Here is a 27,546-nt window from a genome sequence, read left to right on the forward strand (position 1 = left end):
TTATTGTTCGAAAGTTGATTATTTATTCGATGCATATTTGACCGGTTGGCAACAAATTTATGCACAGGCCTTCAAAGTTACTCCATTTTCTGACTCATCAAGTTTTCAATGTAAACAGTATGTCATCTCAATTTAAAATAAACAATGACGTAAAATATCTACTTTGAATTGATTGATTAAATGTAAACTAAAACAAGATATATAATCTGCTGTTAGATAAACAACAAAATCAAGTATTAATATTCTAAAACAGTAATTTCAATAGCGGTAATTAATTATTGTAGAACGCATTAAAAGTACAGTCAACACCCCGATATACTGCCCTCCCATTAACCCCCCCCCCCCCCCGCTTACTGCCAGGTTTTCTCAATGTACACCTCAATACAAATACATGTACATAGTAAAACACCCCAATATACCGCCATACTCTGTTTACTGCCAAAATCGTTCTGCGCCGATGTGGGCATGGCGGTATGTCGGGGGTTGACTGTACTGATATAAATGTATCATGAAGGTAGAAGTGATGAGTTTCTACAGTGACATAACAGACTGTTTTAAAAGCCACAATATGTACCGGAGCCATGCATGTGAGAATGAATACTTTGCGCATCTTCCTGTATCGACAACGCGTGGCATACTACATGGTTCGCTGGTTAAGAGCATTCCAGCAGGACACACCCCTCCTCATAGTACACAGTATATCACAGTTAACAAAGATAAAAATATCCAACAATACAAAAATAATGATATACCACAGTGGTTTAAAAATCAAAAGAACAAAATCAACTGATGCAAAATTTACAACAATGAAAACAATACTCGGTTAAAAAGAATTATGCTAATTTTGATTTGTACTTCATAAACAAATAGATTTACAGCCAAACACGCGTTACAATCCAGGCTTCGAATGAAAGAATACTAAGCCCATAAGAACATGGGTAAAACTGTAAATTATGTTGTCATCATGGAGAAACGGAGATGAAATTACGCGGTATTTCTTCCGTCAATCCTAGAGCTACTTAGCGAATGAATTCTCAGACGTAGCCTGGAGACATCCCCGTGAACAAGAGAATAAATGGTTGATCAGACGGAAAAGATAAATACGCTGTTTCAAATGTCATCGAACGACTAAAAAAAAAGCCATTTTTTGCGGGTAAGTAGCACATGCACACAGCCACATTTTACAGATATACAAAATATGCAGTTTTGTACAAATGATGTAAGATGAGGTAGAATTCAAACTACTAGTTATTTCATCCGGATTACAACTTTCACTCAAAAACCTCTCCACATTTTCCATATTTTGAATTTGATCTTAACATTCAATGATTTTACAATTGAATACACTGATCGATCAGTGTAGTTACAGTTTGAAATTCCACCACATCCCCTCAACCTTTAACATTATTCAATAAATTTTTGATTCAGTTTAACTACGATTCAACTACTACGTATTCAGCTAACCCATTTCCCTAGAAAATAAATGCATTTGCACAAAAATTTATCTTATATGTATTTATTGCAAGCAGGGTTATAATATGTACAGGTTGTTTATTATGGACAGTTTAACAAGCATTGAATTTGGTCTATCAAAAAACAATCAGTTAATGTTCACACAGTTGGTCTTCTTGGTTGAAAACAGTTGCCTAGAGCAGAATTTTGACTCTGTTTAAGATGTCTGAATATTGAATGTCAATGATCTATCACGACGAATCAAGCATGACAGACTGATCGATTCGAAGACCCAGTTCCACGGTTTCAAAGGGAATTTCAGTGATTCTTGTCTGAAAATTTTCCGACAGACTAAATTTCATTGCGTTCTGTGTGTTCCGAACACCTGATATACACATATACTATGATGATTATTAGTACGCGCATTACATTTCAAACAGATTCATTTAATGATTTTGACAAATAGTTATGAATCAACTGACTACATATAATCAAATCTGTAATATATGATTTTAAAACACCAAGTTCCATCATCAGAGTTGGAATCATTTGATAATTAACATTAATTGATATCATTTTTGATTGATTATTTCGATGAATGTATTGATCTTTACTCCATTAACCGGTACTAAAATCCCTCTATCATTGTGAAAAGCTAGGTTTGATGAAGTATATAATAATTAAATCATGACCATTCGAAGCTACGAATGGACATATCCTTGATAATTATAACCAAATTGTCAAAAAATGTACAGAACTACGTTTTCTATAAATCCAAATACCTGGAAGGCATATAGCTGTGAATAAGTTAAAATGTGATCATGAGATATATGAATCGTTGGTATAATAATCAGATATCATACGTAGAAATGACAAGTAATTAGTACAAATACCATTCATCCATTTTCTTAATAGTATGTTTTATCAACAAAACGATTATGACGATCGATTGATAGTATCAGGTATGTATAATCGTAATAATTACATTTTACGGTTGTTGATTTGCAATACAGTATTACATGTACAAAGTTCACCAGGTTTTCGTAATACGGAACACATTAATATGCATCGATGATACAGATACCATGGCGTACATGTATACATCCGTATATTATAGTTTCATACGTATATGTGTACATGTATAAGGTTATGTATGCTGAATTTACAAAAAAGGCAAATCGTATATCGTCTTAAAACTTCTTTGAAGCGTTTATTTGGAGTATTTCAAAAGAGGAACCATCAGATGTGAGGCTGATGTTTTCAGTAATATAAGGAGTATGACTGAGAGTCCATTCATTGTATGCCAAAATATGTAAATGAAGCTTGTAAGCGTGCTACGTGACAACTGGAGCTGTCTTCACGTTGGACACAACACTGAAAGTGAAAATAGAGAAATTTAAAAACTAAATTAAAATGCCCTAGTTGTTCGTTATAAATACTGGGTAGTAAGACGTTCAAACAAAGTAAGAATCAAATATCGTTTGGAATTGAGTCCACATTACTTATCACCTGTTGAGAGATAATTGGCCAATAAAATACATGCAGTGAAATCAATTAACTTCTCCGAAAGTTTTCATAAGAACATGCATTATCCCTCGGTCAGAATTTGTAATTAGAAGTATTAAAAAAAAGCAGATCGGCAAATGAACTAAATTGAATAGTGAAAGCACAGGTCCAGCGTGAAAACATCATGTTTCTATGATACAGCTACATCAATATTTGGCCCACATTTGATTAAAATATCTGATTAGAAACAACATTATAGTTTATTATATAGTTATACAATCAAACGCATCAATATTCCATACACTGAATAATTGTGATTAATATGTTTTATATACACTTCTCATATATTCAGACGAATGTCTTCTAAGTTCTAGCTATGTTTCGACTGTTACATTTTTCAAGTGATTGTTTAGCAATCCAAGATGATTAAGATCTTACAAAACATACACTGATATACACACAATAAATTGATAATTTTGGTAATTTTTTCTTATTTTTTTTTACAGTTGTTGTAGTTTGTTGATCGTTTTCAGTTTATGTTGTCATGAACCAGGTTTTTACGGTTTGCTCGGGATAAGTAATATTTTTTTCAGCTGATGCCTGTGGGTTTCATCCAGTAGTTAGTAGTATGTGATAATACCTTTAAGAATGTAGTCCGTGAGCAGTGATGGTACTTGCTGACTGTCTTCATTTATGGCTTTTAAAACTGCAAGAAAATCGGAAAAATCTTTATTGCCTTTTATTTCAAAGTTTTACTGCAATATAAATTACCTTTTCATCTATAAATAGAAGTCATAAACAAGTGCTCGCTACCTTGGTATAGATATGCTTCTTCAAACAAAATGCTTGGTATGTTTTTTAGAAATGTACTTATATACAGGTTTTGTTTGAGACGAGGACGTGCCAAAAATCGAATTATCCAATTTCCAGGAATTCTGTAAACTCTATAGACTATTTACAAGGTTTTTTCTTCTAATTCAACAAACCTGGTTAGAAATTTCTATATATCGCCTATGTATCGCATATGTGGAATTCTTTCCCCGAGTCAGTGCGCACGTTTTACTCGGAAGAATACTTACTTTTGATATAAATTAATAGCTGTGGTATGCTCGGTGTTCCTTGATTCACGTTATAGGGAATGACTGTAGTTAAGAACTGAAACATGGTAAAACATGGCGATTACTTTGGGATCGTAAATTTGAAAAGTGAAAACGCCTTTTCGAGAAGAAAATATCTTACTGTGGAGTTGTCTGTAGTTGTATTCCCGTTTCCAGATGTTGATTTATTTTTCTTAACAGTTTTCTTTTTGTCATGGTAACATTCTCGTCGTTTCTTCTGTATACTCAATAATAACGATATGAACTGATTTTTTAACTCTTTTTCGTATTCGAGTTCGTCGCGTAGCGCGAGTTCTTGTATGAGTATTTCTGAATATTCGCGAATTTCGCACTCCATCTCGTCGAGTAGTTCGTTTAAAGCACCAAGAGACAGCTTCTGTAGATCTGCAAATATAGACAATTCAAACGACTGTAAATTGGAAAAAATGAGAGATTTTTCACCCACATAGTTTCGAGGAGCTCCTCGTACAGTTACGTAACAGACAGCTTGTTAATTATGTCGACGACGATACGAATTTTATACAGGAATTATGAACCCTGGATCTACTGCTGCCGGTCATAATTATCTCGATAACAAGAAAGAAAAAGCTTCCGTCGTCCGAATATTATCAGAATTCTGTCAGTTGTAGTTGAATCTTATAAGGGATGAGAAAAATTCTCGCGAGACGCAGAGAGAACGTAGATGGTTGAATTACGCGTTAGTTTTAATCTTACTAGCGACATTATTCACCACCTGTCGATTATTATTCTCATATACGTCGGCAAGAAATATTCTTTCCACTTTTGAAACCAAATTTCATGAAAATTGCCACCGTACACGCCCTTAATCAGTGAGGTAACCTCTAACCAGCGATTGAATACTATAGGTTTAGTTAACGAACCTCTGCATCAGTTTTTACGGGTAGTCAGTTTAACAAGCGATACAAAGGTAATCGAATTCATAACATACAGAGTTACACTGCACACATGTGTTACTGACCCAATCTCATCAATTCTATTTAGCGTAATGACGCGTAATAGATTTTTCTCCAATCGATCACCGGTGTCAAGGAAAGAAAGTATAGGCAGAACGTTCGGATACGGCGAGATTAAACGCGACACGGCCGGCGAAATGAAAGAAATTCTCTTGATTAGGAACGATGCGATGGGCAAAAGGCGTTTTCAGAATCGGCAGCCAGGTGGAGAGAGTTGCGATCACATCTGTCAGATAGCGAACATATCTTTGACAAATGGATGCCCCACCGTAAAAATCAGAGGCTCTGATGCCAGACACGTATACATCCGATCAGACATCATCGATCTCGTATATATCACATAGCCCCCGAAACAATGTCATGGGCATATCTCGTTTGTCGTGTTGGATGCGTTTGAAAAAAAAACCCCGGCGAAACATAGGACATCCATTAGCGCAAATGCTATCATAGGCCGGAAAAGATTAGGCAGATTAATATAATTTATCTTTCGATAACAAAGAAACGGCGTCAACTGTTGCGGCGTTATAAGTAAGATTCATGTTCGCGCAACTTGAGTTCTGCAAAACAGTAGATTACGCAGCTGAGTAATGGATAGCGCAGCGTTAATTCAAATCATACAATAACGATGAAATGCTTTCGAAAACTGGGAATCACTCATCGATATTCACGGGGGGGGGGGGGGGGGTTCTATATACGATCCCGAGACTATCCAGGAAAATATCAGTCGACCACAGTTATCGTTGTACGCCGCAAATTGAGGAATTTTCCACTGAATTATTCACTGACAACTCAAACAGACAACTCCCTCGACAATCTCAAAAACAAACGTGTCCTATGTCCAAGGTCGATACCGAAGCTGAAATGCTTCTCAGTCTCATAGCAGATGTCATTAACATCATTCTCAAACAATTGGCTAGGGATACGTGTAACAAATAGTTGAGATTGTTGCCGCGAAAATGGGGTTAGCCACTAGAGAATGAAGTGAAACAGTCATGAATTTACTTTCCAGGGGCTTGTAGACATTATTATGCCCTGTAAATGTGCAGTATTGAGACCACTCATTAGCGGGGTATATCTAATTTGTCTCGGTTAACCAGTGGATATCCAAACGCAGTAATTCGTTATATGGTAGTCAATCGACACTATTCAGTTAACAGTAAGAAGGCTAGCCTGACAAGCTCTTCCGCATTCGTAAAAACTTCTCTTAAATATCGAATTATTGATGATAACTATGTTGTGGGTGTATGTTACTACTCAGTTATCAGCATCTACACCGCACGAAATTGACAAATGGAAAAATCCCCTGATGACAGAAATGTGTCGATATTGATACCAAGAACAGAGTGGAAAAGAATGGGAAGGAGATTTTTATATCTCGGGAAAGTCATCAGGTTGTTGGCATAATTGTAAAGGGTTTATCAATTTAGGATTCCAGGTGAGTTATTGCCTGGTTTCCATCAGGACCGAGCTAAAACTCTGCCCTAGTGTCTGTTGACTGAAATCGAATCCTAGTCTTCATTTCACGATAAACGACGAGGCAAATTGGCTAGTATTTCACTCAATTTCCAATAAGACGCAAGATAAAATTGGAATCTTGAACGAGGGATGAGAATCTGTGGCTTTAGTTCGCTTATCATCATACAGATGGCGTTGTACCGGTTAATTCAATAACTACATGTATTTCGATTTGTTGCTTTGGGATGATTCTATTTTCTTCGCAGTTGAAAATGTATGACAGTTCTCTCGTCGCGCTACAAACGTTGACGATAATGTTTTCCGGAAAAATCGATCAATGACACTTATACATAAGCATATGCCAAGCATTATAATATCTCGTGCATCATAGGCGTAGTGATGTAACTGAATCTACACGTCTTACTACATGATTTATACAAATACACATGACTATATACGATACAAATGACAGATCATAATAATAAATTTCATTTAGGAAACTACAGAAATATTCCTCGATCGATACGATCAACAAATGAAACTGGTTTAAGTCCGTCGGGGAAAAAATGGCTTTCTGTTCTTCGATTGTGTAAAATCTTTCGCTAAGTGAACTCTTGTATCAGACAGTTCAATGTTTAGATTTCCTCCTTTCCAGTGTCGTGAACGCTGCCTTCTTTCTGCTCGGCTCAACTCAACAATCAACCGGAGAATCATGAATTAGTAATGACGAGACAGAGAGAGAGAGAGAGAGAGAGAGAGAGAGAGAGCGAGAGAGAGAGAGAGGCCGGAGAAACATGGCTAGCATTGATAAACAAATGCATTTTTATAGGAAACTTTCACCGAGGAAATGAAAGAATTGAGTATATTTAGTTCTGCTTCGTCTAACAGCCCCACGTCTAAAGAATGATATACAATAACTACGAATGAAAAAATTGCGACTGAGCAATAATTTGCAAGAAGCAATACATAAAATCACATGATATAGATAGACATTGATAGCAGAAATCTTTGAAACTACGAACAGGGAGTGGAGGACGAAACACAATACAGTTTCACTGAAAGCGCAACATTTCGAGCTACAAAAGCCTGTTTACCTTTGACAAAGCTGCAATTTTGAAGATGGCTGTTTACCAATTTGGCGTATTCTGCAAAGAGAATAGTTGATGAATACACCAAAGACCCGGCAGAAAAAAAAAACGAACACATTATCAAACTTTCCGAAGCGTCGGTCAAGGCTTTATTTAAAATAACTTGCATAATATGAGCGAACAGCAAGCACAAGCATCTACACGATCCATAGCGAAAATACTCGCACAAATTCATCGAACTGAAACTCAACATCATCAAGCGCATGCCATCAACTACAATTATTCATTGCTGCTTAATTGTTGCTTATACTCAGGTGTAACTGTTCACTTATTGATCGTTCGAGTCCCTTCAACTTCAATTGTCATAAAGAACAAACGTGATAATTATGTGATAGACAGTGATGAGTTTAATTAATCAATTATTCATTTCAATTAATAATCGAAATAGCATAATTAGCCCGACTAAACCATGTCAATCACCGGCCAATTCTGACGAGTCCGGGACAAATTTTATTAGATGACTCATCTCAGATGTTGTTGCCATGACAACTCGTGTCTCATCTATAAATGCTGCGGCTCTCGTAGCGAGGCAGCGGGGAATTGGCTTCGGTCTGATGGATCGATATAACGTCAGAATTCTACTATACGCTAAAACGAACTCGCGAAGATTACCGACAAAAATGAACCTAAATTCTTTCGATTTCCTCGGGCAACCGTTCAAATTCATCTTCCCGTCATATAGGGTAATTTTACACTCGTCCAACCCACGCGAACGAAACATATAACCATGGTAACAAGTGCATCGCAGTCGCGGGTTTATATCATTAATAAACAATATTTGATTATATAATGCATTCAGCAGCCGACAGGCAGACTCTTTTTATAAAGCCCTACAACTGTAGAGCACTTACAACGTATCATCAAAAATAGTTCGTAAAATGATATAAAATCAAATATGAATAGCAGACAATACGTTGGACTTGAAAATGAACGCATTCTCAACGCTTTTCAATCTAATTATATGCGCTTAGTAGAATTAGTCATTACTGATGTATCATTACGAAATCTGGGGAAAACAACATCAAAAAGAGCTCTAAAAAACCCAGACTAGTCGTAACAAATCGAACATGCTTTCATGTAGTATGTGACATGTCGTGAGAGTGAGTGAGTGGACCATCGACGCTATGAGTCATGTGTTGCAGAATGATTCAACAAGTCTCTCTTCTCATACTCCTCTCTACCGCTGATACTGTCATCCTCGTCTCGGTCGATTGCTAAATGGCAAAAATTCAACTTTTATATGCCACTCTCTAAACTGAGACTGAAGATATGTCACAAAACCTGTCGCAACCATTCCACTTTATCATACGAATCTCTGTTTTTAAATGTAAATTCATCAAATATGTTGCGATCTACGGTATAAGAAAGTACAGGCAAGGTCCGTGATAACACCATCCTTTTCAATGCCACTGCCTGCCTTAACGCCATCATTTTTCAGAAAAAAATTTGCTCAAGCTAACTTAAATTCAACGAAAATATCATTCTTCATATAACGCCAAATTTGTTTTAATGCCACGTTCTTCATAGGTCCCAACAGAGTCATTATAAAAGACTTTTCTGTACTCACTCATTTTATTTTACTTTGCCTCTATCTATAAATAGGTCACTCACTAATTTCAAGTAATAAACATATATTTTTCCGCTATGGACATTTTTCTACAAGGACAAATCCGGATACTAGGAGCGTCGAGTTGGGATGCTTAATTAGTAACTGTCTGGATGTACGAATCCTCAGAGGTGTAAAGATCAGCAGCACCCCGATATGGCTCACGCGATATTCGTAATTACATCTTCATCACTTTGCAATGCCCGAAAAAAAACAGCGAACGTGCTGCGATTGATAATTCAAAATGATGACGTCGATAAAATCATTGAACTGTCGATCTCTTGCAGTTCATCAGTTCTGCAGTTAGGACTACAACAGGACTGTAGTCCATGCGTTTTAGAGTCCATGGTCAAACTAATCAACTTGTTGCAGAAATGGTTCATCCACACAACCTGGTCTTCATATTACTTTACACATATACACTAACACTCATATCTCTGCCGTAGTAGAATTCATGCATTTTTTATGAATGTCAATTCATCCCTTCTATCGATAAAATCTATTAATGATTAATTCAAGCTCGTTTTAGAAACAGAAGAAACAAATATCAAAAGAGAATCTATTTCCGTATACGGTGCTTATTGGTTTGAAACTACGGAGATAGCGTTACTTCGGCTCGATCCATCGTGGTTTCTTTCATTTCGTCGATGGATTAACCATCATTGTAAAATCTCTAAATATAGAGCTACGATCTTAAGCCGTTCATCTGATACTGTTACAGTTAGATAATTAGAAGAAAACGATGCTGGAAATGTATGCATAATGAATGCAAAAGATCTCCATGAAACAGCATTAATTCATCTATAAAGTTAAACTGAACTCGGGAGTTCTACGATCCATTCCTATCCGTCAACTCGCATTCTAGTAAACTAATTTTTTTATCCCGATAACTTCCATTCTGTCAACTTCCAATTGTATATCCCTAACATTTCTCATAATCACACACCCCATCTCTTATCTAAAACTGTACAGTGTGGCCACTTTCTGCCAATTTACAAATTCCCTGAGTTTACCCCCAATATTTCCATGTTGTAAAACACAAAATTCCCTGAGTGAATCGAAGGAATTTTTTTAGTTTAAAATCTTACGATTTCATCATTTTTTAAAAGAAATTTGTATGGTTAAAGAATCGCGTGGTCGATAACATATCCAAATTACCTGAATTTTCCAGGTTTTGCAGGTCAGTGGCCATCCTGCTGTAGTAAATGACATCCATAAAGAAATCATATAAAGGTGCATAAGTCTCGAGATTTGAAGTTGGGGTACACTGATTGAAGAAGTTGACGGAATGGAAGTCGCTCGACTCAGAAACATTACTTACTTTCTTCGTTATAACTTGAATTTGATTCGGCGTGTTTTTCTTTAAAATGTAATAATTCACTGGAAGTAGGTGATAACATATCCGTATCTGAGGGAGTCAGACCAACAGATGGAGAATCCTGAAAAAACATTTAAAAAAAAACAAATCATTATGAAATTCAGCATTCATTCCAATGACAGGTTTTCCGATATAACGGATATACCATTCATGAAAAAGGGTACCAAGTCTGGATGTCAAAACCTGAAAAGGTCATGGCATCCTTTATGACCATCAAATTCATTTTGGCATGATGGAAACATGAAGTACATGGCTTTTTATACATAAAATGAACATAAATGAAGGGAATTAGAGACAGTCGGAGAACTTTTTTCAAGGTGGATGGTGCTGTAGATATACAACGCAGGCTCCATTCGCCAATTTATCAAAGAAGTTAAATATGTGATAAAAGATAGATATCAGCTCTGTGCGCGTGCGTTGTTCATCTCAGTAAATCATTGTAGAATGGTGTTTGTAGAGATTGAAATCGGTAGATGTCAGTGATTCGGTGGTGAAAAATGGTGGATTTCGACTGCTTAATTGTCATTAACGATGTCATTAACTATGTCCATATTTGTCTAAGCAGTTCAGCCAACGTTTTCTGCTAATAAGTGTGGTGTGCATAATACAAAGAAGGGTATACGGTTCATAAGATTACCGCCAACAGATCAGATTTTTTGCATTTTTTGAAAATCTGAAACACGAATGTTTTTCCCGTCATCTTAAAACCGGGGCATGACGAGAATTCTTGATGCGTTCATTCAGCAAGGCGAAGACGCCGACATGTCAACACCAGCCAACGATACATGAAATTACAAACGAAACTCGGGCGATTACAGAATTGTTGTTATCAACGCGCAAAACATGCCGTGAATATTAACACAGCGTCGTCCCGGTTCGGGCACTGATATGATTTATTCCCAGGTATCCGCGCTAACAAATTTACAGCGAGGCCCGCAGATCGTGGAAGGTCGTTTCCAACTGCTTCCAACTTTCATGCCAAAATACTAGCAACATATATGCATAATCCTTCGCGGCGCATATTTTGATCAAGGCTAAAGTACTTATTCCATTAGACATTGTTGGAAAGAAATTGCATTGGCTTTTTCATCAGATATCCATTTCGTCCGCTCCAGTGGCTAATTTGGCTGTAATTGCATGGAGATGAAGCAGCTTACGCTTATACTAAAAAATCTAAATAGAAGACAGTATGAGATCGAAATAATGGCAAGAAAACCTGCATACTTATACACAACGATAACAACAAAAAAGATAAAATAATGACATCTTTAAGATTTGAATCTTTCTTATTCGGTGATAATAACATTAAATCTGGCACTTGGCCACATTTTCCATTACCACCTTCGGAAATCTCATCAAACAAAAGAATATCAACAGCGCGGGATATGCAAGAATAAGAGCGAAGACAAGAAACAAATCTTCAGTAACTCGGGACCACCGAATCAATCAACGCAGATACTGGTAGGTCGATTCTTCATCTCAGCAATCCCTAATCCATCAAGAGATGAGATAATGAAACCACTCGATTCATTAAGTCTCTTTGTTGCAAATATCAATCGCACAAAGCCAACTCGTCAAATCAAAACGGAACGTATCCAAAAAAAAAGTTTCATTCCACAAATCTAGTCGGCTCCAGATGAGCGGACGAAAATCCAGAATTGCCAGCTTTTCGCCGATAAACTCTTCGCGACGCGAGTACGGATAAAGACAACAAACTGTTCCGTCACTGTCATCATCTTCTCTTCCGAGGAAAATAGCTTTAATCACAAGTTAATGACTGCACTTCACCACAATTAATCAATCAATCAACACCGCAGACGTTGAACCTCATTCCATCAGCACATACTCCAACTGATTCTTAAGTGATTAGACGACGGAATTTGAGAAAAAATCTAAACAGCATGAAAAACACGGAAAAATCAGATCATTTTCGCATGAGCGATTTTTATTTCCCCATTTTGGGCGTTCTTCCTTGAACTTGCTCAGTACAGCGGCGAATAAACAGTCCACTTCAAGCCGCATGTAGCTAATTGCATTGAAGTTGAAAACTTGAAAGCAAAAAGTTGTAGCCGACGTCGTGCCGATAATGTCACGGCTAGAAAACGGGAGTGCTCTAATTAGGGATTCATGTGCGATCAGATGACAGTTTCAACTATCTGTACTTATGTCACAGATCGGCGTCACGCGATTTCATCATGCAATCAAAGCAAAACTAACTGATCAGATGAAACTGCGAGCTAAAATCAAGACGAGTTAAATGACGGCGTAGATTTTTTTCTACCGATTCAAATATCAAATGTCATTATACAGCGTAACCTCGTTATATAACCACCACCTCTATCAGTTATAATAATCCCAGAATTTCATCCCAAACAGGATAATTGGATTCTACCAACTTTTAGTTATAAAAACGAACATATTTCCTGGTCCCCTGAAGTTCGTTGTAACAAGGTTCTCTCGATGAGGACAAAATACGGATTACAAAAATTCAAAGAAACCTGTTTCTTGTTTCTATTTTTGCTCAAAAACGAACATCAATAATCTTTCTTTCTGGATATAAGCCGCGATCACATGAGTGTTTAATTTCCAAATTAGGCCCGGGCCACACGGATGGCCCGTGCCTGTCCAAAAACGTCGGACCAGGCCCAGGCCAAATTTTCGCATGGGTCAAATTATTGAAGTGTGAATAGCAACTGTTTCTCTGGAAGTGACTCACTTCACTTTGTCATAGTGTTATTCAGTATTAAAACAAGTGAATGGTTTACATGTGAAGGCATGCTCCAAGCACGACCAAATATGACTCAGGCATGATCTGCGCAAATTTGGCCCGGGCCAAATCATCTCCGGGTGACACAGCTATAGATTGGTCCCATGAAAAACAAAGAATGACTCAACCTGGAATCGCTGTAATATCATTTCAATGGCGCCAGTGATTCTGTATAGACATAATAGAATGATCGGTCACCTAGGTGAAGTAATATCAGATTTACCTTCATCAACATCATTATTATTCATAGCTGTACCTGCTTCAACTGTATAACGCGTACGAACGCTGCTGAAATGCACTTCCTTCAATTGACTTTTACATGATTTCGGAAACGCGATGAAGAGAGGTCTTCGATCATTCAACAACACGTAACGCCAAGCAAAAAACGCTTTCGTTTCGCTTTACTAAATTCGGCGCGCGGCCGAAAAACTTTCCCAAAAAATTCGAATCCGATTTATTCGAACGAGTCGACTTACTACCGCGTGACGCGTCAGAGAATTCGGCAACAAACATGCGGTTGCTATAGTTACCGGACGTATTTCAGCTCCGTAAAAAATTTCATTAGTTATGAGAAAGAGGGATAAGAAGACTGTCACGACGGTTAAGCCATAGAAAGATAGGCTTCGGGCACTTCCGGCTACAAGGTGGAATTTTTAGCCGCTACATTACGGCGGTGAACCCCTGAGGCGATCTCTTCGTCTCTTCTTACATTTAAACATGCAGATCGAGGTTCATTTGAGAAATTGTCACGAAACACGAACAAAGAAGTCGATGAATAATCTCATAATGTTGATATTTCAAAGTCTATTTATCTCCGACAGTTTTGAGATTCATATCTAAATTCCATCATCAGTAATAGTTCGATTACTGCTTCTCTGATTTGGATAATCCTCAATAGGATTTGGATAATCCTCAAAATCGGTCGGATAGATAAACTTTGAATCATCAAAATTGATGGATTATGCATTATTGATAGGAAAGTGAATTTGGGAATGAAAAGAATATCGTAAGCATCTTAAGGCTAAGTTATTCACGTCACTTATGATAAAACTAAGTCAGGTATCAGCAAATCTAATCACTTCAGATCAGATTTTGACTGTGTTTTTCTATAATAATATTAACATCAACTAAAGTGATTGTTTATGTCTGCTGCCTATGGGACACCTTTTATTGACACGGGGAAAATATAATAATGTGATGAACAAGGATAATTTACGCGTCTACCTGTGTTAATGCAAGTTTGATACAGGTGGATTGTCACTTACTAGAAAATCAATTCATAACAGAAGTCATAAGTCAAGTAAGATCCCCTTCTACAAGTACTGAGTGAAAACCTTTGCATGTGTAAATGAAATAAAGAGTCTAAACCACCTGGTGTATGTATATAAAGAAGAGGAATATATCACACATGTAAAACATCTTTAAGCAGTTCGTTTTTCACTTAAAAGAAAATGAAAACCACAAGTCTGGATAATCATTTCAAACAATGCGCTACAAGAAACACCTGACTGAACCAGTTTTACTTTTTTAAGGAAACGAAGAAAAAAATCATTCAACCTTCACACGCTGATTGAGTAAATACCTCCAAGGAAAAGGTAAAAAACGTATATAGGCTTGAATCGAATAGGCTTGAAGCAGAATTGACAGGAACTAAACAACTCAATATCATAAATGTGATAGTTGTTGTTGAGATATAGCAAGGTCAATTCGAAGATGAGATATGGGGATGAAGATATGATACATCGGAAAATGTATGTTATGTATGAGTTACCATCATTCAATTCTGAGAATGATCGTTGAAAGCATTCAGCAATGATAGAGAAAATCACTGATTCGTCATCGTGTTTACATTACTACAAATTCAACAAGAGTCTACATAATGCAAATCATTAATTGCGGCGCACAGCAGGGAGAACTGATAAAAACGACTCGATGTTGTGATTTCCGCGGTCCAGCGATTTGATACGAATTAACTCGCGTTCAAGCGAAAAGAAAAGAAATCACCAATTTCTAATATCTGAAACTACTGTTTCTGGACTACAGACAACACTGTGTCTATACATCAAGCATCTCAGGACTGGACTACAAACAACTGTGTCTCTACATCAAGCATCTCAGGACTGGACTACAGACAACTGTGTCTATACATCAAGCATCTCAGGACTGGACTACAGACAACTGTGTCTTTACATCAAGCATCTCAGGACTGGACTACAGACAACTGTGTCTTTACATCAAGCATCTCAGGACTGGACTACAGACAACTGTCTTTACATCAAGCATCTCAGGACTGGACTACAGACAACTGTGTCATTACATCAAGCATCTCAGGACTGGACAAGAGACAACTGTGTCTTTACATCAAGCATCTCAGGACTGGACTACAGACAACAGTGTCTATACATCAAGCATCTCGGGACACTGCTACTGCAATGTAATACCTTTCCTTCATTCCATGATATCATAAATATCACGATACAGTGAGGATTTCTTCATAAACTTGCACATATAAAAGACATCCTCTTTATGTATTTTTGCTAATTTGTATACATTATGATACCATGGAATGCTAAAAGTTGGTTAGTGTAATCGGTCCGCCGAGAATGCCACCGTTTAGAACCGTTTATTTGGGTGTAACGAACCACCGGGCTCAAGATGAAATCAACATGCCATCAACATACACGGCTGATCGTCTTATTATTATTAATCCACAAGAGCGATTGATCTTTGAACTATGAGGTGATAGATATATAATGACTCGTAATATGTCAGCAGTATCGAGCCACATATTACATATATCTACTACTGTAGATATTACACCTACGTAACATCGATACTTGCCAATAACCTATTAGAATATAATGTATGAGCATTGGTATTCAGTTGAAGGTCAGATATCGTGATAATGAGATTCGTAAAGCTGCGAGTTGAATTCGACTGCGGAATTACGCTAAGGTTATCAAAATCTTACGTCAAATTGAAACCCATGTAATGATTGTGTAAAACTGCTTGGAGATGATTACTCCAAGGTAACTGGCTCAGGGTCTCAACGACTCCTTGATTCCGTAACAATTCCTTCTAAACAGAAAATGCTTTTAAAGGTGCTTAAAACTCGATTTGAGCAAAACTGAGCAAAAAAATTTGAGCAAAATGCCTGAAATTCCTTTAAAACTCCTTCAATTCTGAGAAATAGGCAATACAAAGTGTTTATAGCTGTACCGTAAACTACGCCTAAATCGGTAGAGTATGGGGCCAGGATTTTTTCTGAATTATAGCCTAGGCGGTTATTGAATTAGAAATTGAGGTTAGGTAACAAAAAGGACAAAAACTTGCTTACAAAATCACCGAAATAATGGTTCACTGAGATAAACAGTACCGATTGTACAGGAGTCTATTGTAATTGGGATATTATGAAAGTGATGCAGACACTTCCTCGAAATTTGAAATTGTCTCCGATTGAAATTGTCTCCGATAAAACTCCTTACATCAAGAAATGGCTGATCTGTAGGCACCCTGTGGCTTCACATAACAAACATCATGAAACCTTCCAAATACATACAATCTAAGGTCAAGACAATTAACCATATGACATTACCTGGAAAAAACAACATTTAAAAAAACTAACCTGCATCATGTCCTCAATTTCATTGATTACTTGTTCAGCAGTGACCATGGGTGTATCATGGTGAAGACTAGATATAATAAGTGAATGCATGTCGAACTGTTGAGTGAGTTCTTCATCTTCAGATAGGTCCAATTCCGGTGACACGCGTTCTTCCTGAAAATGATGAAAATATTCAGATATTCATATAAATAATAAGTTACCAGAATAATCCGTAATCAATCAAGAAAAATGATTATAATGTACGTATCCAAAAATACCCCTTAACTCCTTAACTAACTAATAACTTAGTGACTAAGTTAATCAGTTCATATGATAAGAACGAACTAATCATCAATCAATCTTCAATGAAATAGTCTGAATTAATCAAATTCAGCGCGAAAAAATACCTAAAAATATACGCTGAAATCTACTTAAAAATAGACCCAGCTTAATTCTGAAAATTAGATACGAACATCGACGAAGATCATCCGATTAAAAATATACCTCATAATTATTATTTTGTTCTAATGGTTTATATTTACAAGTACTGCACGATGGACATGTTTTCGAACGACAAAAACAAAATGTCCAATACGTAGTTGGCAACATCATTTTTCATCGGATACCGATCTGTTGCTGCGATTAAGCTGGCAGCTTGCCGACCTCTGACTATTATAACCAGAATGAAACGGCGAGAGAGAGAGAGAGGCAAGTCAGACATGAATCATTCCGTGAACAAAATCGCCATTAACGATGGTCTAATTTCTCAGAAGATACGTCGTCGTCGTGGTGCAAGCCGTCATGTCGCTTCATCCTGTAGAATTCGCAATCGTCTCAAATCCACAACACGACTGAATATCTAAACGCTGAATATCGATCGGTCGAAACAAAACCGATATCGAATAGAAAAATTAGCCAATTTCTTCTGCATTAACAATGACTATCAGGAACTATGCCTCTTCATGTTGTATGTTCGCTACCAATAACAATCATTTTTTTCAGGACAAAGCCTTCTTAATTCAACGAATGACTTCACAATTTATCATTAGAATCTAACCCAATACCAGCCTAAATTTATTTCGTAATTTCTCATGGATTTCACATTTCTATCATTAGAACCCAATCCAAAACCATCCTGAACTTTTTTTGTAATTTCTCATGGATTCCTACTACTATTAATTCTAACAATTTGTGGGAGTCGCCTGTACTATAATTTAGTTTTTAATCAGCTTGGAAACAGAATGTTTTCTATGACAGTACTTCTGCTCCGAAATTGCCCTTGCTATAAAACAAATTTCATTCGATTCAACTCTGATAGTGGACTAATTGGGTGACAAACGTCCGTCAATTTCAAACGAACCCTTTTAATACCGGATAAATACTACATTACTGCCATAAAACTGCTATAAAATTAATCTGTCAATTCATTTATGTTCCATGTTTAGAATTCGCATTGATTTCAAACACAATGATTTGGATTGTTGTGAGAAAAATCAATCGCGATTAGCGAACTAAATATTGGAGAACTAAAAATTAATTCAAACTCAAAGCGAGAACTTTTTTACCACAACCGTAGAATAGCACGTTGTAACTGCCAGACAGTGGTAATTCGACACAGGACTGTAACACACTCAACACTACATCATTACTTATTCCAGCAGAATATACATCTATGATCAATACATACACCACTGACAGCATCATCAATAAAAACTAGCTGACACAATGATGAAACCATTTTGCATTGGTTGACGCCGATATTTACCATTAAAAATTGATCGGCTGTTGATGAATCGTGGCATTTTGTTCGTTCCTGAGATTGACTTCGTCAAAAACCTTAATATACAAAAGAATTTGACTTTCGAGGTTATGGCTCAGATCCTCAGATCAATCGAGCCATATTCGCGGATTTCCATTCTAACAATGCATAGGCCTGCATGATTCGCTCTGAGGGAAACGTAATACTGACGAAAAAACATTTTCACCAACAAAATTACTGCGATTAGGGTCAATGTAAGCTGGAATATCAAATATTGATCGATCTTACTGAGACTGATGGCGGTGCCGGGCTGGCACGGATCCAGCCCATTGGCATAATACTGTCAAACACGTCTAGAAATTCAAGTACCATTCAAAGTTTTGCTGACCATATTTTTTACGCGTATATCAACACCTGTTAGTATCAAAGAGCCTTTATACGCCTTTAAATGCCATGAAATAGCGCTAAAATTTCATCAAAACTTCCCAGACCGTCAGCATTGGCTTATTGCATGCGACGCTTAAAGAGTTTACGTCGATAGAAAAAGTGCCCTCATTTCACAAAGTGCCCTAAATTGTTTTCCAATACTGTATTTAAGCTGGATTCGCGCTCGCCGGTGAAGCCATTAAAAAAGCTGTAGCTCCGCTCACTGCGTTATTACCACCACTCAAACCGACACCACGCTATCAAAAATACAGAAACCAACCAAGTCTTCGAAACATGCTATCAACTACGCTCGCTTAGATTCTTAAACACATTCACCACTTCATCAAGCATCCAATTTTTATCGTAAGGATTTTTTCGAGGAGGCGTGATATCGAGAGAAATAGAGGTGGATGAGAACAGCGTAGCACGAGCTTCTTCTCTCAAATCAGACTATACAACACACTACCATGGTAACCATTTACTCAATATTCCATATCAGTAACAACGTTGTTTGTATGAAACGATAGACGTAGACATCAAAGTCTACTTCACTACCACCCGTGTGTACCAATCATCCATTTCATTTAGCTGCAATCTGCCCAAAATAAGATACAAAGACAATGACATTTCGTCTTTTTGATGAGCTACTGTTTACTAAGCAGGGGCTTGGTCGTTGCCATTTTGGACGATAAAAAGGTTTTCTTTGGTGAAAAAATGTTCATTTATTAACAACTGAGGCTTGGTCGGGTGGTGGCACTTTCTTTCTTGGAAGTATGGCGTTTGTTTACAACGCGAACTCAGGTGTTTTATCAGTACACAACTTCTATGATCATAGTTGACCTGAGCAGGTGTGTTTAAAATCTTCTGTTATCTCTCTTTCTCTCTCTACTGGAATTCCTCACTTCAAGAGAGAACAACTATTCAGCACCATTCAGCTAGCAATACTCAAGTACAAGCCAGCAATCTATACGCAATGAGCAAATTAGAAAAAAATACCAACAAAATACCCCGATATACTCTAAACTCTTCACGTAATGTCTGTTTTCAGCAGACAGTTCCCTTTTTATTTCGTGAACTAAAATAATACTGAAAACAGCGCAGAAATTCGATCGGTTGATAAAAAGAATTGTTCAATATATGAATGTAGAAGGGCTTTTTTATTCAAACGAAGGGCAAACTACACAAATCCCTGGATACATATCATCGGGATAATGCTTCATTTATAAACGATGTACGCAATGATGGACAGTGGAAATACCGTTTTTCTCCCGAGACAAAACCAAATTTACTTAATCCGACATTACCGGCAAGAATACAGGAAGGCTTTTACGCATAGATCCACATACACCTAGATTACCAACAGCTTAACCCATTCACAATGAGCAGAATAGCAAATGGGCCTATATTCGAGGAAAGCGGTTCAATATGTATTGAGTTACGCGTAGGCAACCGATAATCATAACCTGGCTATTTCAATCGTGATGAAAATAACATTAATTCAAAAGATGCTTACCTTTTTTTCACCGAGTTTAAGGGCTTTTGTTTGTAACTGTCTTGCATATGATTTGGACCAATCAATAGGTAATATATTTCCATAATTGCCAGTAATGGTCCACCACATTCTGAAGAGGATAGATAAATTTTGGTCAAATCCATGTTTACATGCTTGATACTCGAAAACGAGAAAACAATTATTTTTCTAGATAAATGGATGTCTAGGGAATAACTTTTTATTGATTGGTACAGCTTAGGGCGTATATGACAGCAGTACGTATTGCAAATTAGATTCTTCGATTGTTGGAAATTCTAGTTAACGCCGAACAATCCTCCTTTATTGTTTTAACTGAAGGCATATAACAGCAGAGGCTGTTTTGCACTCCTACATAAAAAGTAATTAGTTTCCATGGCAACTGTGACTTTCATGTAAATGATCTGTACTCAGAGTCTGACTATACAACTTCCCCTAAAGCATTCTTTACCAGCAGTTTATTATACTGACTGAGATATGTTTGGGTGACATATAAATAGTAATTCAGGACAATACTAGATGAAGTAATAGGTTACAAGAATTCACTTAAGCATACAGTGAAAATGCCACCGATTAATATTATATAGAGAATATAAAAATTGCTATAGGTTAAACAGGGCCAATATTTATATATGAATTTAAGGTGGATACATTTTTTAATTTCTTTTTTATTGAGTTAGGCTATAGCTCCTCTTAATGTTGACCAATTATAGCAATTCTGATTACATGTAAGTCTAATTGAGATGATGATAGATTTAATTCAGTGAGAAATCTGTATTGAAGAATCATACAAATATAAACTGATGATATACAATGGATTCCAGATTAGATAAATTATCTGCATTGAGCTCAGTAGTGACATATGGACTGATGTATTTTCTATTCTAATCATTCCTCGATATTACTGATGGATTAAGGGATTCTTTTAAATAGCTTCATTAATTCATAAAAGCCCCATTAACTTAAAAAAAAACACAAGTTCAGACTGACTGGGGGGAAAATAACATGTCTAGTTGCACTCCTTCACTGAGCAGACACCAGACATGGGAGGTAGAAGGAAGGGTGGATGACCGAGTGCTGTCTGCAACTGACTGCAAATGTGGAACTTCCAGATTTCCATTTTAAAATACAACATAGCAACAATTGAATACATACTGGCAATCAGTCATGATTTCCTCTTGTGATCTGACTTGCACTGGAGCAAATTTCTCGACTTTTTCCTCATAGTTACAGAAGCACTTGGTAATTTTCTCATCGAATGTGTTCACAAGGTCTTCTAAAGAACCGGAGAAAGTCTCGTTGAAATTGTCAACCATCGACCCTTCTTTTCGTTCAGGTGCACCTTCAATGTCTTTATTTGAATTTGCTATATCCGAAGACGTCTGGAAATCGTGAAATTCGTTCCATTCATCGGTTTCAAAAGTGGCTAAAGGAGCTTCAAAATTCAGCTCCGCCATCTTCGGTTCCCTCATCATGACAGATTGGCTTCACCAGCACCTGGCGCCATCTACTAATAAACAAATGAGTTAAAAGCCCGAGGTATCTCTTATGGAAGCCCTGAGACGACATTTGCCAGTTGCGAGTTGAGCATGATCTCATGATGCGCCATCAACAACTGTCAACGGGCCCAGTTTAACGTGCAGTGTCTTATTGGTTTTGCCGTTGATATAATCGCAGTAAAAGCTTGTCGGCAGACCAGTTGGCGGGATTATTTTTTGGATTGAAAAAAAGAAGTAGATTGCAAAAATAAAATACAGGGCCTAGTTTCAGAAAAAGGTTTAATTGATTTAATTTCTTCATTAATTCAGTTTATCTTAAACGATTTAAGCCTCCAGGGCTTAGTTTAACAAAAAATAAATAAAACTCAAAGTTTTGGTATAATTGCCATTGGTTACATCATGTTTTCAATAAGGACAACAATTCTGAAACTTGACCGTTTCAGGCTTAAACGTTTTCGTGAAACTGGGCCTAGGATTTGCTATATTAAACTTAACTAAACCAATGACAAATTTTAAAATCAATCATATTCAGATGTTCTCTAAACACGTCTCCCTTCTCTGATAGGGGATCCTAACAATGGGATCCGTCATCCTACGAGGTCCGATTCTCACCAAGAATGCCTATCGTGGAAGAAAACACAGTGAAACCTCCGAGTTACAGCGAACTTTCAAGGGACCAGAAAATCTGTTCGTTATAACTGATAGTTCATAATCATATCCAGTATGCAATTAGTGAAATTGAGTTACTTCGGAGAAAATTCTATATTATCTGATGAATCGTTGTACTGAGTTCGTTATAACGAGGTTCCACTGTATAAGCTTTCACCTCGGTGCTTTTTCGAAAATTCCAAATCAGACAAATTCCAAACATTCATGTGTTTGTGTGATGAAAGCTTTACATTCAATTCATCTATTTTCATCATTACAGTAAATACTAAGTGCTCTCATCATCGTCACTGCTTTCATCTTCACCACCACCTGTATCCATCTTTTTCTTTCTTCCGTATTTTCATTATCGTCGTCGACAGCCTCTACGATCGGTCCGTCTGCTGTGTTCTCTTACTAAAAAACAAACACTTCACTTCAAATTCAATGGAACTTTCCACCTGAGAGGGAGCGGGATACCCCTGTACATCTTCTATTCAGCATCAGTACCACTCTGAATCAGTATCAGTAATTACTGGGTTTGAACCCGGGACACCCCCGTACATCCTCTATTCTGCATCAGGACCACTCTGAATCAGTATCAGTAATTACTGGGTTCGAACTCGGGACACCCCTGTTCATCCCTTATCCATCCGGACCACCCTGAATCACAGTAATTGATGGGTTTGAACCCGGGACATCCCTTTACATCCTCTATTCAGCATCAGGACCACTCTCAAACAGTATCAGTAATTACTGGGTTTGAACCCGGGACACCCCTGTGCATCCTCTATTCAGCATCAGGACCACTCTGAACTAGTATCAGTAATTACTGGGTTCGAACCTTAGAGACGATCAGGAGGTCATCGGCTACATTTACCGAAAGCATGAAGAAAATAAAAACAATGATTTTTACAAGAGAAACACAAATCTCATGTAATTAATCATGTAATGTTAACACCAAAAGAAGGATACTGGGTGCCACTTTTAAAGGCAAAGTTAACTATTCAGGACTCTGCTTCTGTATATAAAAATCACACCGATCATCAGTGGGATTATCAAATTAGCGGGTGGTGAAATATATATGCCGTCGGGCACTTAAATTTTAGACCGTTCAAACAATGTATTGGGCAATACGGTCTGGATCCGCCCCTGATGGCTATAGTGACAATCAAAAAGATTGCTAATTTCGTAATTACTCTTCGGCAGCTCAACACACGCTTCTAACCGGTCAACAAGTGTTAGTGTGTCCGGGTTGAAGTGGTAAGCTGTATTGCCAATATTCGATTATCATATTTTCCGGACATCCTCGTCTCCGCACAATGTTGGTGGGAATATTGGGTTGAAAAAAGAGATGGATTGCAAGATAACAAAAAACCACTGGTGAACTAACAAAGTTCGGAGTAGCTAAACAGATAAAGAATTTCAATCATATTTATTCTCATACAGTGTACAACAATTATACAAAATGCCAGGTTTGTGCTCGAGGAATTATAACGTAAGCTCCTCAAACACGTGGACTGTATTTCAAAAACAGTCCAACCATTGACGTATAAACTATAAACTAGAGTTTATACATCCATGGTCCAACCATAGACTCTAAAACAGAAACGTCTATGGCCCACAACCATGGACTCTCGAGTCCATGGCTCCCCGCACTAAAACCAGAGATAAAACTGGCCAAATACTCTGGAAAGCGTAAGATTTAATGAATCAATCTGATTTACATTTTTACTCCTTAAAATTTGACCCGGCCGGCCACCTATCTACCAAGGTATTACTTTAAAATCATGATCAAGCTAACCATAACAGACCCGGCAGATAGAAATTAACTGATTACAAATTTAATTGATTGATGAAATGACCCGACCGATCAGGAAAAGCAAGGTATCATTTTTAGCCTTATAATAATGACTTAGATTATTCAATAATAAAATTACTAGCTTTTAATATCACATATCATGCAAGGTATTTCAAGGTTTTTATTCAAATTTCCACTGCAACTGATTAATACAATTTGAATCGATAGGAAAATAACAAAATTACACAAGGAATTGTAAACTTTGATCCATAAAACACCGACAATTGGGACTAGTCTGAATGTCTAAGACCATTAATTTGACATTTCATGATGTCACCGGGCATAAGTGACACTTGATTATTTCATGAAATATGAAGCATTCTATCATATCAACTATACAGCAAATGACAATGTAAGAAAGATTTCTGCTTATACAAAAAACTGCAAAACATATCTCCAGCATATAAACATTAAAGCTGGACATAAAACCACAAATTCATTCAAATAATCAATCTCATTTCATTTCATTAACATTATTTTTACAAGAAAACTGAAATTTTGCAAACTTTGCTTTGTATTCGAGGAATTATCAGTTCTTCGTTAACCAATGGGTGAACTGTATTTGAAAAAAAACACAGTTCAACATAAAAGCATTAAAATCAGAGATAAAACCTAAAGATTAACTCTGGAAAGCTTGAGATTAGCTAATCAATCTTTATTTTCATTTTCATTAAAATTATTTTCCAAGATAACTAGAGTTTTACAAGATAACTAGAGTTTTTCTAACTTTGCCTGAGATTTTCAAACATTATCAGTTTGCTCATTTAATACAACGTTATTTCAGGAAAAACATGACAATAATTTTACTATCGATAACTAATCACGTTTATAGCTGTTTAACATTCTTTCTAAAAAGAGTGAAATGTATCTCCCAGATATTATCCCTAAAACAATTAACAGTTACAGCAGTGATAGGGTGTGATATATAGGTAAAGGGACGCATGATCTTTCATCAGTTATTTGAAGCATTCTATCGAAACAGATATTTTTTAGTGTGTTTGTTTAGTTAAGGTTTATGTTATTTGTTTTGTTTATTACTGAGCCGATAGAATGCTTAAAACAACAACAGAAAGGATCTCAAGAGGTTGGGAAACACGGAGAAGGTTGTTCTATGAAAGAAGAACCTTTAATAATTGGATTAAGTTGATAAGAAAAAATACCCGATGATAAAGGCCCTATATAGAGTATTTACTAATTGTTTGTTGGTTTTGTTTATTTTTATTACTTATAATTTAATTTGTTATATATCTTTTTATTAATTGTTTTTTTTAATGTATTTTTCTTAATTATGTTCTATGTATTTTGTGCTATTTATTACAATCTACATCATCAGGAATTTTTTATCGGTGAAATTATGGGCTCACTTAAAAAAAGTGCTACAAATTCACTGCTGCACCTAAATAATAGTTTATTATAAAACACCCCGATTATTATGAAAGCCACTCAACCTTATGATATGGATGACAATGAAAGAAGTTAAATTAAAACAGCTATAAACAAAATCAAAACGATCAAAATCAAGTTCAGGTGTTCAAACTAATAACGTTCCAACAACATCCTTTATTGCGTTTAAAAGTTGCAACTGTTTAACTGACTGCGCTCTCCCTTTTGAACATTTAGGCTATGCAAATCATTTTCACTCAATAAAATATAAAATGAATCACTGTTTCTAATATCAATAATCGAATAAAGACTAGGAGAGTAATTCATTCTATGAACTATATGATTATTACAAATTAAGCAAAGCTACGTTTAACTAAAGTATGAAGCTTGTCTGAACTATCCTGTCGATATTATATCTCAATTTACGTGTATTTCAACCGACCTACGAGTCAAACTGAGACGCTGAACGCGATCAATACCATGAATTAATGGAGCTTAAATTTTATGAGACTCCAAGAAGGAACTTTAAGGACTTAAATGACTCCAGGCGGATGCCATTTTATTGAAATATTCAAATATGAATAGTTCCTTCTCAGGCCCAGAGCCCAAATTACCTAATTATCATTAATCAACATTTCAACAACTAATCAACTATTTCTTTAGTTTATTCTGCTCCTTCAAATAGACAGTGAATTTTGTAAACTCATGTTACACATCAGACTGATTTGTAAAAAGGTGATACATAAAATAAATCAATACCTCACATATTCTTCTGTAGTTGCTGCTCCTGAATAAGTGTTTATAAGATACGCATTGTCTGTGTGCTGCTCCTGAATAAGTGTTTATAAGACACGCATTGTCAGTGCTGCTCCTGAATAAGTGTTTATAAGATACACATTGTCTTTGCTGCTGCTGAATTAGTGTTTATAAGATACGCATTGTCTGTGCATCTCCTGAATAATAAGTGTTTATAAGATACGCATTGTCTCTGCTGCTCCTGAATAAGTGTTTATAAGATACGCATTGTCTCTGCTGCTCTTGAATAAGTGTTTATAAGATACGCGTTGTCTCAGCTGCTCCTGATAATTGTTTATACATCTGGATATCTGGTATATCTATATTACAAGGTTAGCTTTTTTTCATCTGCGTATTTTAATACATCTAGATTTTGGATATCTATATTACAAGGTTAAATTTTTTTCTGTCTATTTAAAAAATTCGAGATTTTGGATATCTATATTACAAGGTAAACTTTTTTTTTCTGCCTATTTGAATACATTGAGATTTTGGATATCTTTATTACAAGGTTAACTTTTTTTCTGCCTATTTCAGAACATCTAGATTTTGGATATCTATATTACAAGGTTAACTTTCTTTCTGCCTATTTCAAAACATCTAGATCTAGATCTAGTTTGACGAACCCAGAATTCCCCAAAA

General features: G+C 36.5%; 1 protein-coding gene across 3 annotated transcripts; it reads right to left on the reverse strand.

The window, feature by feature from the left end:
- Positions 1-349: 349 nt before the first annotated feature.
- Positions 350-22,188, reverse strand: LOC141907323 (fasciculation and elongation protein zeta-2-like). Of its 3 annotated transcripts, XM_074796940.1 has the most exons (9): positions 21,877-22,188; positions 20,707-20,815; positions 17,030-17,182; positions 10,581-10,698; positions 7,600-7,650; positions 4,198-4,460; positions 4,038-4,113; positions 3,599-3,664; positions 350-2,826 (listed from the first exon to the last, which is right to left on the reverse strand). In XM_074796940.1, exons 1-9 carry the CDS (start codon positions 22,176-22,178, stop codon positions 2,810-2,812), a joined length of 1,155 nt encoding a protein of 384 aa, XP_074653041.1. In that variant the 5' UTR covers positions 22,179-22,188; the 3' UTR covers positions 350-2,809. The 3 variants fall into 3 exon arrangements, with proteins under 3 accessions (XP_074653041.1, XP_074653033.1, XP_074653049.1); XM_074796932.1 differs by having other exon boundaries at positions 350-3,664; XM_074796948.1 differs by lacking the exon at positions 7,600-7,650 and having other exon boundaries at positions 350-3,664.
- Positions 22,189-27,546: the final 5,358 nt, after the last annotated feature.

Source organism: Tubulanus polymorphus, chromosome 1 (genome assembly GCF_964204645.1).
Source record: "Tubulanus polymorphus chromosome 1, tnTubPoly1.2, whole genome shotgun sequence".
NCBI lineage: Eukaryota > Metazoa > Nemertea > Palaeonemertea > Tubulaniformes > Tubulanidae > Tubulanus > Tubulanus polymorphus.

Coding starts and splice junctions, on each gene's coding strand:
- LOC141907323 (XM_074796932.1), bottom strand. CDS start 22,178: ATGGCGGAGCTGAATTTTGAAGCTCCTTTAGCCACTTTTGAAACCGAT. Junction 7,651..10,580: donor TTCAAGTTATAACGAAGAAA/GTAAGTAATGTT, acceptor TTCTCTTTGCAG/AATACGCCAAATTGGTAAAC. Junction 3,665..4,037: donor GCTATTAATTTATATCAAAA/GTAAGTATTCTT, acceptor ATTTTCTTGCAG/TTTTAAAAGCCATAAATGAA.